Source organism: Dendrobates tinctorius, unplaced genomic scaffold (assembly GCF_039654945.1).
Source record: "Dendrobates tinctorius isolate UK_male_01 unplaced genomic scaffold, ASM3965494v1 ptg000024l, whole genome shotgun sequence".
NCBI lineage: Eukaryota > Metazoa > Chordata > Amphibia > Anura > Dendrobatidae > Dendrobates > Dendrobates tinctorius.
Window position 1 is genome coordinate 24,569,057 of NW_027361692.1, and position 12,953 is coordinate 24,582,009.

At 44.5% G+C, this 12,953-nt stretch overlaps 1 protein-coding gene across 1 annotated transcript in view; it reads left to right on the top strand.

Moving 5' to 3' along the window:
* RAB23 (RAB23, member RAS oncogene family) overlaps window positions 1–12,953 on the top strand; it is a 92,230-nt gene that overhangs the window by 57,346 nt on the left and 21,931 nt on the right. The window contains exon 4 of the mRNA XM_073569411.1: window positions 8,783–8,939. Coding sequence (XP_073425512.1) covers window positions 8,783–8,939 — 157 coding nt within the window. The remainder of the gene's footprint in view (window positions 1–8,782; window positions 8,940–12,953) is intronic.

Here is a 12,953-nt window from a genome sequence, read left to right on the forward strand (position 1 = left end):
GCAGTATTTCCACCCCACACTACACCGAGTTATAATGTTTTTTTTGTAATAAAAATGCCCATTTGGTTGGTTTCAAACCTTTATTAAAAAAGTTTTTTTAACTTTAAAAACAGTTTACACCAAAAAAAATATTTTAAATAAAAGTTAAATTATTGTTTACACTGGTTGTCTGTCATTTCTTTCTGCGGCGAAATATGTTTAAAAAAAAGGTTAAATACAGGGTATTTAAAAGGTAAAAAGGTATTCAAAACCAGGTATATAACTGTGGGTAAATTTTAGCTTTTTGCCACAGTTGTGTTCCTGGTTTTGTTTGAAGCAAAGTATTTCACCTGAAAAGTTGTGTTTATTGTTGGTGATTTCCTAACAATGTACACAACTTTTGTTAAAAGGTGAAATACTTTGCATAAAACACAACCAGGTACACACCTGTGGCCTAAAGCTAAAAATAGTAAGACCATGACAAGATAGCCAACTTTGGTTGGCAAAGGTATATACTGTTGGTCCAGAAGGTACACAAGTTTGGTTAGGGCACAAATCTTTCACACTCTGTCATCCTGCCAGTGTACTCTGCCTTGAGGTGACATAAAGTATAGTGCAAAATTGTCCCTCATTACTGAAACCGTCACAGAACTTCTAGTGGTAATATTTCCAATGACAACATCCATCTTCGCCAGTAACTTGCTCTTCTCTCCAACCTGCACTTTCTCCACTACAACCTGTCAAAGAAGGGCTGTAGGAACATGCTATATCTAGTTTTCCAGTAGCCAATCCCGTTCGGAAGGCCACAAGGGTCAATTTTAAAAACCAGATCCGGCGTAATCCGTCGAAAAACGGATAGAAAAACGGATGAACCGGATGAGACGGATCCGGTTTTGTCTGTCAAGAACAAGACGGATCCGGCAGAAAACCGGATCCGGCACATCAGGTTTTACAAAACATTTGCCGGATCCGGCATTCCGGCACGACGCCGGATCGCGCCTGACGCCGAAAACCTGATGTGTGAAAGTAGCCTTACCTTTTTTTTTTTTTTTAATCAGATAAATTTTTATTAAATGATAACAAGTATATCATATGACATCAAGCAGTTGTTCACATATAATCATAAATTTTTATGAACAAAACTCCCCCCCCATCCCCCCCCTCCGAGACCCCTTCAGTGTCTTCCTCATTTCTATTCCGATACTCTTTCCCACCTCCATATATACTTGTTTATTATGAACATCATCTATATCATAATACATCCTCCCCACAAATCTAACTCCATTCTACCCATGGCTGCCATATCTTATGAAATACATCGAGTTTATTTCTCTTAGTATAAATACTTTTTTCCAATGAAATTATATGCTCCACTTGTGTAAGAAAGTCTCGTCTAGTCGGAGGCTCTTCTCTGATCCAGAACCGAGCGATCAACTTCCTTGCTATGAACAACAGTCTAGCAATCGCCAGTTTGACCATGGATACTGCTACTAATTCCTCTACATACCCTAATATACAGACCAAAGGGTCTCTGGGGACTGCACAACTATATATCAATTCAATCCGACTCAATACGACTGTCCAGTACGTAGACAATCTAGGGCAATGCCACAGCATGTGCAGCATGTCTGCCCGTTCCTGCGAACATCGTAGACACTCGGAATCGGACCTCAAACCCATCTTGAACAGTCTATCAGGAGTTCTGTAAGCTCTATGAATTACGTATAACTGAGACATCCTCCCAGGTTCACTCATAGAAATCTTAGGCACATATTCTAAAATAGATTCCCATCTATCGTCATTTATCTCTCCCAATTCAACCTCCCATTTCACTCTAGACTTGATGGGATGTTTGACTAGAAAAGTGAACAATAAATCTCTATACACTTCTGAGATTGCCCCCCTTGTCACGCTGTTCTCCAAAATGGAGGCCAGCGTGATATCAAACTGGATCTCAATAAGTTTTTTCCGACATTGCGACCGATACGCATGCTGAATTCTTTTATAATGAAACAAATTTGAATGCGGTAACTGGAATTCTGTCTGCAGCTCCATAAATGACTTAAGTCTTCCCTGACCCATTAGCTGTCCCATCCTTCTGATTCCTGCCTCTCTCCAGGGCCCAAATCCTTCCATTTGCCCGAATTCTGGCAAATTTATATTATCCCATACAGGAGAGTATTTGGTAAGGCCCGTGACACCCCTTATCTGTTTAACTTTTTCCCATACCTTATGAATTAGGAGAACAGTAGGAAACCGAGAGCCTAATTTTAAAAACTGCCCCCCTTCTAAACTCTCTCCCAGAGGCCATTTTCCAAACAAATATCTCAAACTACTGGGCGATTGTCCCTGTCCCGTCTCCACCCCCCATCCTCCGATATGCTGGCATTGTGCTGATAAAAAATATACCCAGGGGTTGGGAAGCGCCAAACCTCCTTCCTCCTTCGGCCTCTGCAAAGTTTCTTGTTTAAACCGTGGGCTTCCCCCCCCCCATATTAGTTCACCAAACAGCGATTTAATTTTGTGGAACCTACTCTGCGAGATCCAAATTGGAGAATTATGCAGTACATATAACAGCTGTGGCATCACAATCATTTTTAGAAGGTTCACCCTTCCAATTACCGAAAGATGTAATTTATTCCATGCTGATATTTTGGAACGAATTTTTTGTAGCAAAGGGCTTAGATTAAGTTCTTCAAACCTAGTCAAAGGAAGGGCGATTTGTATCCCCAAATATTTAAATTTCGAAACTACCTTCAATTTTGCTGACCTTCCCGCCTCCCCAATATCCCCATCTACCTCATCAATGGGCATTATGCACGATTTGTCCCAATTGATTTTGAGTCCGGAAAATTCCCCGAATTCCTCAATTAATGCCACCGCGTTATCCAAATTCTCCCGAGTCCTCCAAAAATAGCAAAATATCGTCGGCATACAAAGACACCCTCTCCTCCTTCACTCCATAGACAAATCCTTTTATCTCTTGTGCATCCCTTATTTTAGTGGCCAGAGGTTCCACGGCGAGGGCAAACAGCAACGGAGACAACGGGCATCCCTGCCTCGTACCCCTATGTAATGAGAAACTATCAGATAATTCATTATTCACTCTAATTTTTGCCGTTGGAGAGGAGTATAGCAACCCCACCCACGATATAAACTTGGGCCCAAACCCAAGGCCCATCAAAACCGACCATAAGTACTTCCATTCTACACAATCAAAGGCCTTATGGGCATCCAAAGACACTACTACTCTCTTTCCAGCATTTTCGGCTGGAATTTGCATATTTAAATATAGCCTCCTTAAATTGATTGCTGTAGATTTATTGGGCATAAATCCCGATTGATCTGGGTGAATTACTTTATCAATCACGTGGGTCAGTCTGTTGGCCAAGGCCTTCGCCAGAATCTTTACATCTGCCGTAAGGAGTGAAATTGGTCTGTAGGACTCCGGATTCAATGGGTCCTTATCAGCTTTAGGAATGACCACCACAATGGCCTCTCTCATAGATGTAGGTAACATTCCCCTCTCCAACGACTCATTAAATACCTTCTCCAATTTGGTTATTACTTCTTCATTAAAAATTTTATACACCTCTGCCGGAATGCCATCCGCCCTCGGGGCCTTATTTCCCGCCATGTCCGCCAGTGCCACCCTCAACTCCTCCGCTGCAAGCGGCCTATCCATCCATTCTCTGTCTTCATCCCCTAGTCTAGGAAGCTTAATCGCCCTCAGATACCTGTCCATCTCCTCTTGACCTTTATGTATCTTTGAGGAGTATAGCTCACTATAAAATTGTTTAAATACATCCAAAATTTGATCCCCCTGTGTAACCACATTACCTTCCTTAGATTTAATTGCATACACATGTGAGGATTCCCGTTGTGCCAAAGCTATCACAGAGAGCAGGTGCCCCACTTTTTCACCCTCCGCATAGAATGCCTCGTTCTGAAATGCCCGCCGTCTCTCCGCCTTACGGATGTGAAGTTTATTAACTTCCGACTGGGCCGCTCTCATGCGGGTCTGCGTAGCTTTAGTAGACTGCGCACCCAATGCTTCCTCCGCCGCCCTTAATTCCTCCATCACTGCTTCGTCTAGATTTTGAGACCTAGTCTTATATCGAGACACTTCTCTGAATAAAATCCCTCTCAAAAACGCTTTCATAGTATCCCAGACTACATGACCCTCTGCACTACCTTCGTTAATCCTAAAGAATTCTCCCAGTTCCTCTCCTATCTTTCCCATATCCAGCAACCGTAGCCAAAAGGGATGAATTTTCCAACCCATACCTGTCAACCTCCCCCGTTCTCCCAATTGTAGAGATATCACCAGTGGACAATGATCCGATAGGACTCTGGGCAAATATTCCACTTCCTGTACCAAGTTATCCATCCCCTCATTTCCCAAAGCCACATCGATGCGAGATAGGGAGCCATACGTCGCCGAGTAGCACGAGTAAGTGTAGTTCTCCATATTCCGAACTCTCCACAAGTCTATCCAACCAATTTCCCTCATGTAATTTCCAAAAGGTGTCACGTTCCCTCCCTCTCTGCTCCCCGCATGTTTACCCTTATCCCAATGATCATTTGCAATATTATTCACATCACCTATTACAAGCAACGGGACCCCAGTCCATTTCCCGGATAAGTCCAGGATTTCCTGTATCTTCTTTCCAGAAAATGGTGGAGGGATATACAAAGACACAATACATAATAGTCTATTCAATATCTTACATACAATAAACACATATTGCCCGTCCTTGTCTATTATAGCCTCCACTTCTTCATTTGGAGTAGAAGTGTGGATCAACACCGACACTCCCCTAGCATAGGCTGAGTACGTCGAGTGATAAGCCTTCCTCACCCACCTTTTTTGTAACATAGCTACTTTGTCTTTTACCAGATGTGTTTCTTGGAGGCAAATCACTGAGGGCCTCAGCTTCAGCAGATATTGTAAAATTGCGGCCCGTTTTGAGACGTTAGCGAGACCCCTAACGTTCCAGCTTAAAATTTTTATTCTACCCCCATAATATGTTGCAATACCAAACATTTGACACGTTATACCTGAAGTCTCGGTCCTCCCCCCATCCCTCCCCCCCACCCCCACCCCTTCCCGCCTCTACCCCCTGTCTCAACCTTCCAACTGAAATAACTCTCATCCTTCTCCCCCACCCAAAAAAACCAGTTATCTCCCACAACATTTAAGCCGAAAAGAATTCTCTCTCCCTCTCTATTTGAGATCTAGGAGGGCGTTTTTACAGCCTAACAATACAAGCTCTGCACTCCAACTACTCTCCCGTCCACATTTATCAAACTGCAATAATCGTTGCGCTGCCGAACACAACCCACATAAACCAACATGGCATTACTTCATCTCAGAGATGACCATTAACTTGTCAAATTCAAACTAAATCACAGTTAGTCACTATTTCAACATCACTCAGAGTATGCTTCAATGGGACTGTCCCGCTCTGATCTTCTTTATGTTAGAGTCAAGCCAGAGTGTCGCCTCCTCTGGATTTTGAAAAAAGTGTACTCGATCCAAAGCTACAACTCTCAGCTTAGCTGGGTAAATCATTGAATAGCGCACATCCATATCTCGTAGTCGTCTTTTAACTTCTCCAAACGTCATCCGGAGCTTCTGAACCGCTGCAGAATAGTCTGGGTAGATGGAGATGCGATTGCCATCTATAGTAAGTTCCGCACAGGTCCTGGCTTTCCGCAGCAGAGTATCCCGGTCCCGATAGTTCAGAACTTTGGCCAAGATTACTCTTGGGGCTGATCCTGGGGGCAGGTGTCTAGTGGGCACACGATGTGCTCTTTCAACGGAAAACATTTTAGTGAGACCATCCCTTCCTACAGTATTTTTCAGCCATGACTCAATGTACTCAGTGGGGTTATTTCCATCCGCTTTTTCTGGTACCCCCACAATCCTCAGATTGCTCCTACGGGAGCGGTTCTCCAGATCATCGGTTTTAAATTCCAGTTCAGCTATACGCTGCACATACTTTTTTCCCTTTTCAACAGATCATTAACCTGGTCTTCAGCGCTCCCCACACGTTCTTCCACCACCTCCATTCTCTGTTCATCTTTGCGCACTGCAGCATTAATGGCAGCCATCTCTCCCTTTAAATCATCCACACGACTGTTCAAAGCCGCAAGGGCAGACTTGTTGTAAATTACCACAGAAAATATATCTTTGAGCGTCGGCTCTGCTATATCTAATGTGTCCGGCTGTTCAAGCTGGCCAGCGCGTGCAGCCACAACCAGGGGGATCTCTGTTCCTCCCCACCACTCTGTTTTCTGGCCTCCTCCTTCCTGCTGTTTCCCAGGGATCTGCGTTGTGTCAGGTCTCTCACCTTCAGCCGCTGACCTCTCATTAGCAGCCTCCTCTGACCTCGCAAAGCGTTCCAGCCGAGCGATCACCTCCATCCGTCTTTGATATGCCGCGCTCGCCCTTGCCGCCTCCTCTGCAGCCTCGGCGCCATCTTGGGCCTGAGCGCTTCCCGATGCTGCCAGCTCCTTCTGTCTCCTGCGCATCATCCTCGTGCAGGACTCCTCTCCACCAGACCGTCCCCCACTCACTGCTACTCCCCGGATCTCTGCACACTCCTTGGAGCGATTTCAGCGTTCGGCGGCGCCTCAGGTATCCTTAGTAAGGGAGATTGTGGCAGGAGAGCTCCACTGCACGTCCTCCACGTCCCCTGGAAGACTTACTTTAGTTGGTGTGAATCAACCACGTCACACTTATGACATGTTCTTTACCAGCCATCCTAGCTTTCCTCCAGGCAGGGCTAGATGCTGGTCTTGTCCTCAGTTCCTTAAAGGGGCAGGTATCTGCACTCTCTATTCTTTTTCAGAAGAATTTAGCTTCCCGTCCAGAGGTTAAAACCTTTCTTCAGGGAGTGGCACATGCAGCCCCTCTATACAGGTCTCCAGTGGCCCACTGAGATCTCAATCTGGTCCTGGAAGCTTTAAGAGATTCTCCTTTTGAACCTCTCCCGGAGGTTTCCATGTCCTTCTTGTCCTGGAACGTGGTATTTCTTGTAGCTATCACTTCTATCAGACGTGTCTCAGAGCTGGCGGCTCTTTCATATCGCCCTCTCTTTTTGATTCTTCACCAAGATAAGGTTGTTTTGCGGCCTCACCCTTCCTTCCTTCCTTCCGAAGGTGGTGTCCGCTTTTCACTTAAATGAGGACATAATCCTTCCTTCGTTTTGTCCCGCTCCAACTCATCCTTTGGAGCGCTCTCTGAATAAGCTAGACCTGGTCAGGGTGATAAGGGTCTATCTAGCTAGGACCGCCCCCTTCAGGATGACAGACTCGCTTTTTGGCATTCCAAATGGCGTGAGAAGAGGCCTGCCGGCCTCTAAGGCTACAGTCGCACACTGGATCAGAATGGCAATTCTGGAGGCCTACCGGGTTAAGGACAGAGTGTCTCCTTCTGGCGTTAAGGCTCACTCTACCCGGGCAATGGGTGCCTCCTGGGAGGTGCACCATAGGGCATCAGCCATGCAACTGTGCAAGGCAGCTACCTGGGCCTCTGTTCATACCTTTTCAAGGTTCTATAAGGTCTATACCAGCCATGCCAGCCAAGGTAGAAGAATCTTGCAGGTGGCAGTGGTGATTTCTCCAACCTGAATAAAGTACCTGTTTTTTCTCCCTCCCCAGGGACTGCTTTAGGACGTCCCATAGTTCCTGTGTCCCCCAATGAAGCGATAGAGAAAACAGGATTTTTGGCTGCTTACTGTAAAATCTGTTTCTCTGAGCCTTCATTGGGGGACACAGCACCCTCCCATGTTTAGATTAATTATTATGGCTAGGTTTTGAAAAATTTTCCTACTGCTTCCCACTAACTGATTGTCCTACAGCCGGTCGGAGGGGTGTATACTGCGGAGGCGGAGTTATCATTTTTTTCACGGCATAGTGTTAACCTCCTAGTGACATCTTGCGCATGACGTGGAAAAAAAGCTTCTTGTGCATGCCTTTGTATGCGTTTTTGCATGCGTTGGCGTTGTTTATGCGCATGTGTTCGATATAACACCAGACAAAAAAGGGGGTGTCTCATGTGATTTCTATATGTGTTTTGAATAACTCATGCGTACGCATGTCCTTGCATACCTATACGTTCCCATAGACAGTAATGCGGTTTTTTGACGCACTCATGCGCATATTTGATGCCTCAAAAAATGCAACATGTTGAGTTCACCACACACCGCTAAACGACGCATGCATATGCAAATAAATACATGGACGCATGCGGATCTATGCAGATCAAACGCTGCGCACACAAACGCTAATGTGAAACCAGCCTTGTACTCCCCTCTGGTGCTTGCGCAATTCCCGCAGTGTTGGCACTTGGGCTCCCCTGTGGTTATTGTGACACCGGCGCCCAATCATCACTGTACCTGCCTTCAGACAAATCGAACATTAAGAGGAAGTCCGGGCTTCTGTTGATGTCGGACTTCCTCTTCCTGCTCAGTTCGACAGGAGGCATGGACAGTGACTCCAGTATTGATTGGGAGCCAGAGTCACAATAGCTTGGGAGCCCCGGGGAGAGTGAATGCCAGCACCATGGGAATGCCACCATCAGGGGGTCAGTATAGGCTTTATTATTTTACTGGGGCCAAGCGAGAGATATGAGAAGAAGTTGTCCAAGTAGTGGACAACATCTTTTAAGCTTGATACATCTCCCCCACTATATGAATAGCTACGGCTGCGGGGGCGATATGAGACTTTGTCCTTATCTTGTGTGGTGTGGACACACTGTGATTCATCAGTAATGGAGCGATGCGTTCTTTCCCAGGTGCCCAAGCTTGTGTGCTGGTATTTTCTACAACGGATAGGGAGTCATTTGAAGCGGTACCCAGCTGGAAAGAGAAAGTAATGGCTGAAGTTGGAGATATTCCCACAGTTCTTGTTCAGAATAAGATCGACCTGCTGGATGACACCGTTATTAAGAAGTAAGTCACAATAATGACTCCGTTCGTGTCCATTAGCTTTGTCTGTTATTGCACCTAAGCCCCATTCTAGAGGGGGTCACATTCATACAAGTAGGGTATTCAAATGTGAACATTAAGGCTATGTGCACACGTGCAGAATTGTCGCTGAAATTTCCATGGCAATTCCGCAACTCCCTGCCGCGGGAAATCCGCATGCGGAATTCCCGCGAAAAACTAGCGTTTTACAAGTGTAACTAGCTTGCAGAATACTAGCTTTTTCCAAGCCATCTGTAGCATCGCTTGGAAAACTGACAGGTTGGTCACACTCGTCAAACATAGTGTTTTTTCAGTAGTAAAAGATAGGATGTTAAAAATAATAAAAAAAAATAAAAAATCATGATATTCTCACCTTCCGGCATTCCCAGGCCTCAGCGATGCTCCCGGCAAGTCCCGCTCCCAGCGATGCCTTGCGACAATGACCTGTGATGACGTAGTATCTCACGAGACCGCTACGTCATCACAGGTCATTGTCGCAAGGCATCACTGGGAACAGGAGCTGCCGGGAGCATCGGTAAGGACTGGGAACGCTGCAGGGGACGCCGGAAGGTGAGAATATCACAATTTTTTATTTTTTTTTAACAGGGATATGGTACCCAGGTCCTGCCCTGGGTACCATCCGCACATTTTCCGCTTACTTTGCGCATGGTGGGCTTAGCCACATGCGGAAAGTAAGCGGATCATTGCATTCCTATGTGTGCGGAATCCCCGCGATTCCGCACAAAGAATGAGCATGCTGCGTATTTTTCCGCGATGCGATTCTGCCGCGGAAAAATGCACAGCATGTGCGGAATGCCATTGAATGCAATGGGTTGCTTTTTGTATGCGTTTTCGCAGCGAAAAAACGCATAAAATCCGCAACGTGTGCACACAGCCTGAAAGACACGGACATCTTTTGCAACATTTTATTTTAGTGAAATGCATGTATTTTTGGCAAAATAATCACTTTTGCATTAGTTACATTAAAAATGAGGAGAGTCATGCTGCTCGAATGACGTGCAGCATGAATCACATACTGCGTCACTGCAGCCAGGTGTGAGTTTACGCCTTTCTTATTTTTTTTTTATTTTTACTTTTGCACCCAGTTTATTTTTTTTATGGCACCAAAAACTAATATTGTAATAAATGCTGCTGAATACCCTCCATAGTCTAAGCCACACAGACTATGTAGCGGAGTGGCAAATGGCAGTGTGACCCCCTCCCCACTGCACTATGCCGTGCTTTGTTAATGCCTTTTTATGTACAATAATAATTGTTATTGCAGTGAGTGTTGGGTTGTTTGTTCATAGCGCAACCTGTGCCAGCTAGTGGTGCTATAGCTCATGCTTGAATAATGTGTTGAATCCAGCAGTGTTTTTTTCCATTTACAAAATGCTTTTCCCATGTTTTGAAAGGGAAACCATCACAAAGTTTGGCTAACCCATCTGAGAGCACCATGATGGAGACCCTGAATCCAGCGACATGTGTGTTTATAAATATATATATATATATATATATATATATATATATATATATATATGTGTAAAATCACCTTTTTTTTCCTGCTGCAGATCTATGAATTCTCTGAATGATAAGTTCTATATAACCCTGTCATAGTCGCTGGCAGCTTTCTGTGTACACTGTGCATAGGCAGAAAGCTGCCAATTGGTGGTGGATGTGTGGTTATACAGAGCCTATGTACAGTGCCTTGCAAAAGTATTCGACCCCCTGGCACTTTTCAACCTTTTACCACATGTCATGCTTCAAACAGAACCCTGAGACTATCACCCAGCAGGTGCATTTACATGGAGACTTGATTACACACATGTGGATTATATTTATCACCATTAGTCATTTATTACAACATTGGATCATTCAGAGATCCACAATGAACTTCTGGAGTGAGTTTGCTGCACTGAAAGTAAAGGGGCTGAATAATACTGCAAGCCCCACTTTTCAGTTTTTGACTTTCTACAAAAATTTAAAATAACCATTAAATTTCGTTCAACTTCACAATTGTGTCCCACTTGTTGTTGATTCTTCACCAAAAATTTACATTTGGTATCTTTATATTTGAAGCATGATATGTGGGAAAATGTTGAAAAGTTCCAGGGGGCAGAATACTTTCGCAAGGCAATGTATATGGAGGACTACATGGCAGCAGGTTTACTAGTCCTCTAGTTATAGTGATTTTATCAAAACTATAAAAAGCAGCCTAGTAAGTGACACATCTCCGACTCATAAAATATTTAATACATTAGGAAAACTAATGTTTTCAAAATAATTTGGGAAAGTTATGAAATATCCTATAAATGTCTGTTCTGTTCCTGATGTAATGATCTCACCTGTTAGATGAGATGAATCTGAGCTGCACTTTATGTACATGCTCAGTCGTGAGGCAGTGCTGTGGGGTTGTAGGTGAGATGAATCTGTGCTGCACTTTATGTACATGCTCAGTAGTGAGGCAGTGCTGTGGGGTTGTAGGTGAGATGAATCTGTGCTGCACTTTATGTACATGCTCAGTAGTGAGGCAGTTCTGTGGGGTTGTAGGGGAGATGAATCTGTGCTGCACTTTATGTACATGCTCAGTAGTGACCAGTGCTGTGGAGTTGTAGATGAGATGAATCTATACTGCACTTTATGTACATGCTCAGTAGTGAGGCAGTGCTGTGGAGTTGTAGGTGAGATGAATCTGTGCTGCACTTTATGTACATGCTCAGTACTGAGGCAGTGCTGTGCTGTGGGATTGTAGGCGTATAGTTCGATTCTTAGAGCATAGAGACAGAACTAAATAATTTTATCATTTATTCCCCGAAAAAGTAGGGCAGTGGTTACAGATAAAAGTTGCTATAAAATTGAGACATAAAATATGTACAGTACAAACATAAAATAAAGGGATTAAAAACAGAGGTACACTCACGGTTGTTCATGACTCTTTAGGCAAACCCATGCGGCGGAGAAAGAAGGCGGAGCCACACATCTCCACTCATCTGGAGTTCTTGTCAGCACAAGGATTGGAGCTCTTCTGAGCTGGTTTTGCCAAGAGAAGGCCTTATAGGCTTTGCTTTGTGACATCACGGAGAGATGCATTCTGGGTTGATCCCACCTCTCTCATCCAAGTTATGTTTTGGCTACAAAACTTAGATTAGCTATAACTTTATGGGAGAAGCTGGTATGGACTCATCAGTGGTATCATGTTTCCCAGCGTAATGAGCCTATCAAGAAAACATCAAACATCTATGCGATATGACCGTCCATTTGGGCGCAAATCATATCTCAGGTTCTCGACATGTTAGGACTTCGGAAGTGACACTGTAGCGGAGCTGGGACCGCTCGGATCACAGAGATATGGTTATTATATCTCTATGTTATAGGGCTTTCGCAGGGCAGGCTCTTAAAGGTTTACTTCTAACTCCTGATTTCAAACAAAGAGGTTTTTTTTTTCCCGCACTTTTTTTTTCTCTTTCAGCTGAGGCTGAGAGAAGCCAAATGGTGTGACAGGAAGTGTCCTAGCTAATTAACATTCCTGCTCTGCCAGAGGAAGTGGCAGGGTTGATAAAACCTGGGGGGAAGGAATTCCTACTACTGACAGTTTACAATGTCCTAGGGCAGCACGGTGGCTCAGTGGTTCAGTGGTTCGAATCCCATGTCTCTGTAGGTGAGACAACATCTGCAAGGAGTTTGTATGTTCTCCCCGTGTTTGCGTGGGTTTCCTCAGGGCACTCCGGTTTCCTCCCACACTCCAAAGACATACTGATAGGGAATTCAGATTGTGAGCCCCATCGGGGACAGTGATGAAATGTGTGCAAACTGTAAAGCGCTGCGGAATATGTTAGCGCTATATAAAAATAAAGATTATTATTATTATTATTATTATTATTAAATCTGTGCTGCACTTTATGTGTATGCTCAGTAGTGAGGCAGTGCTGTGGGGTTGTAGGTGAGATGAACCTGTGTTGCGCTTTATGTACATGCTCAGTAGTGAGGCAGTGCTGTGGA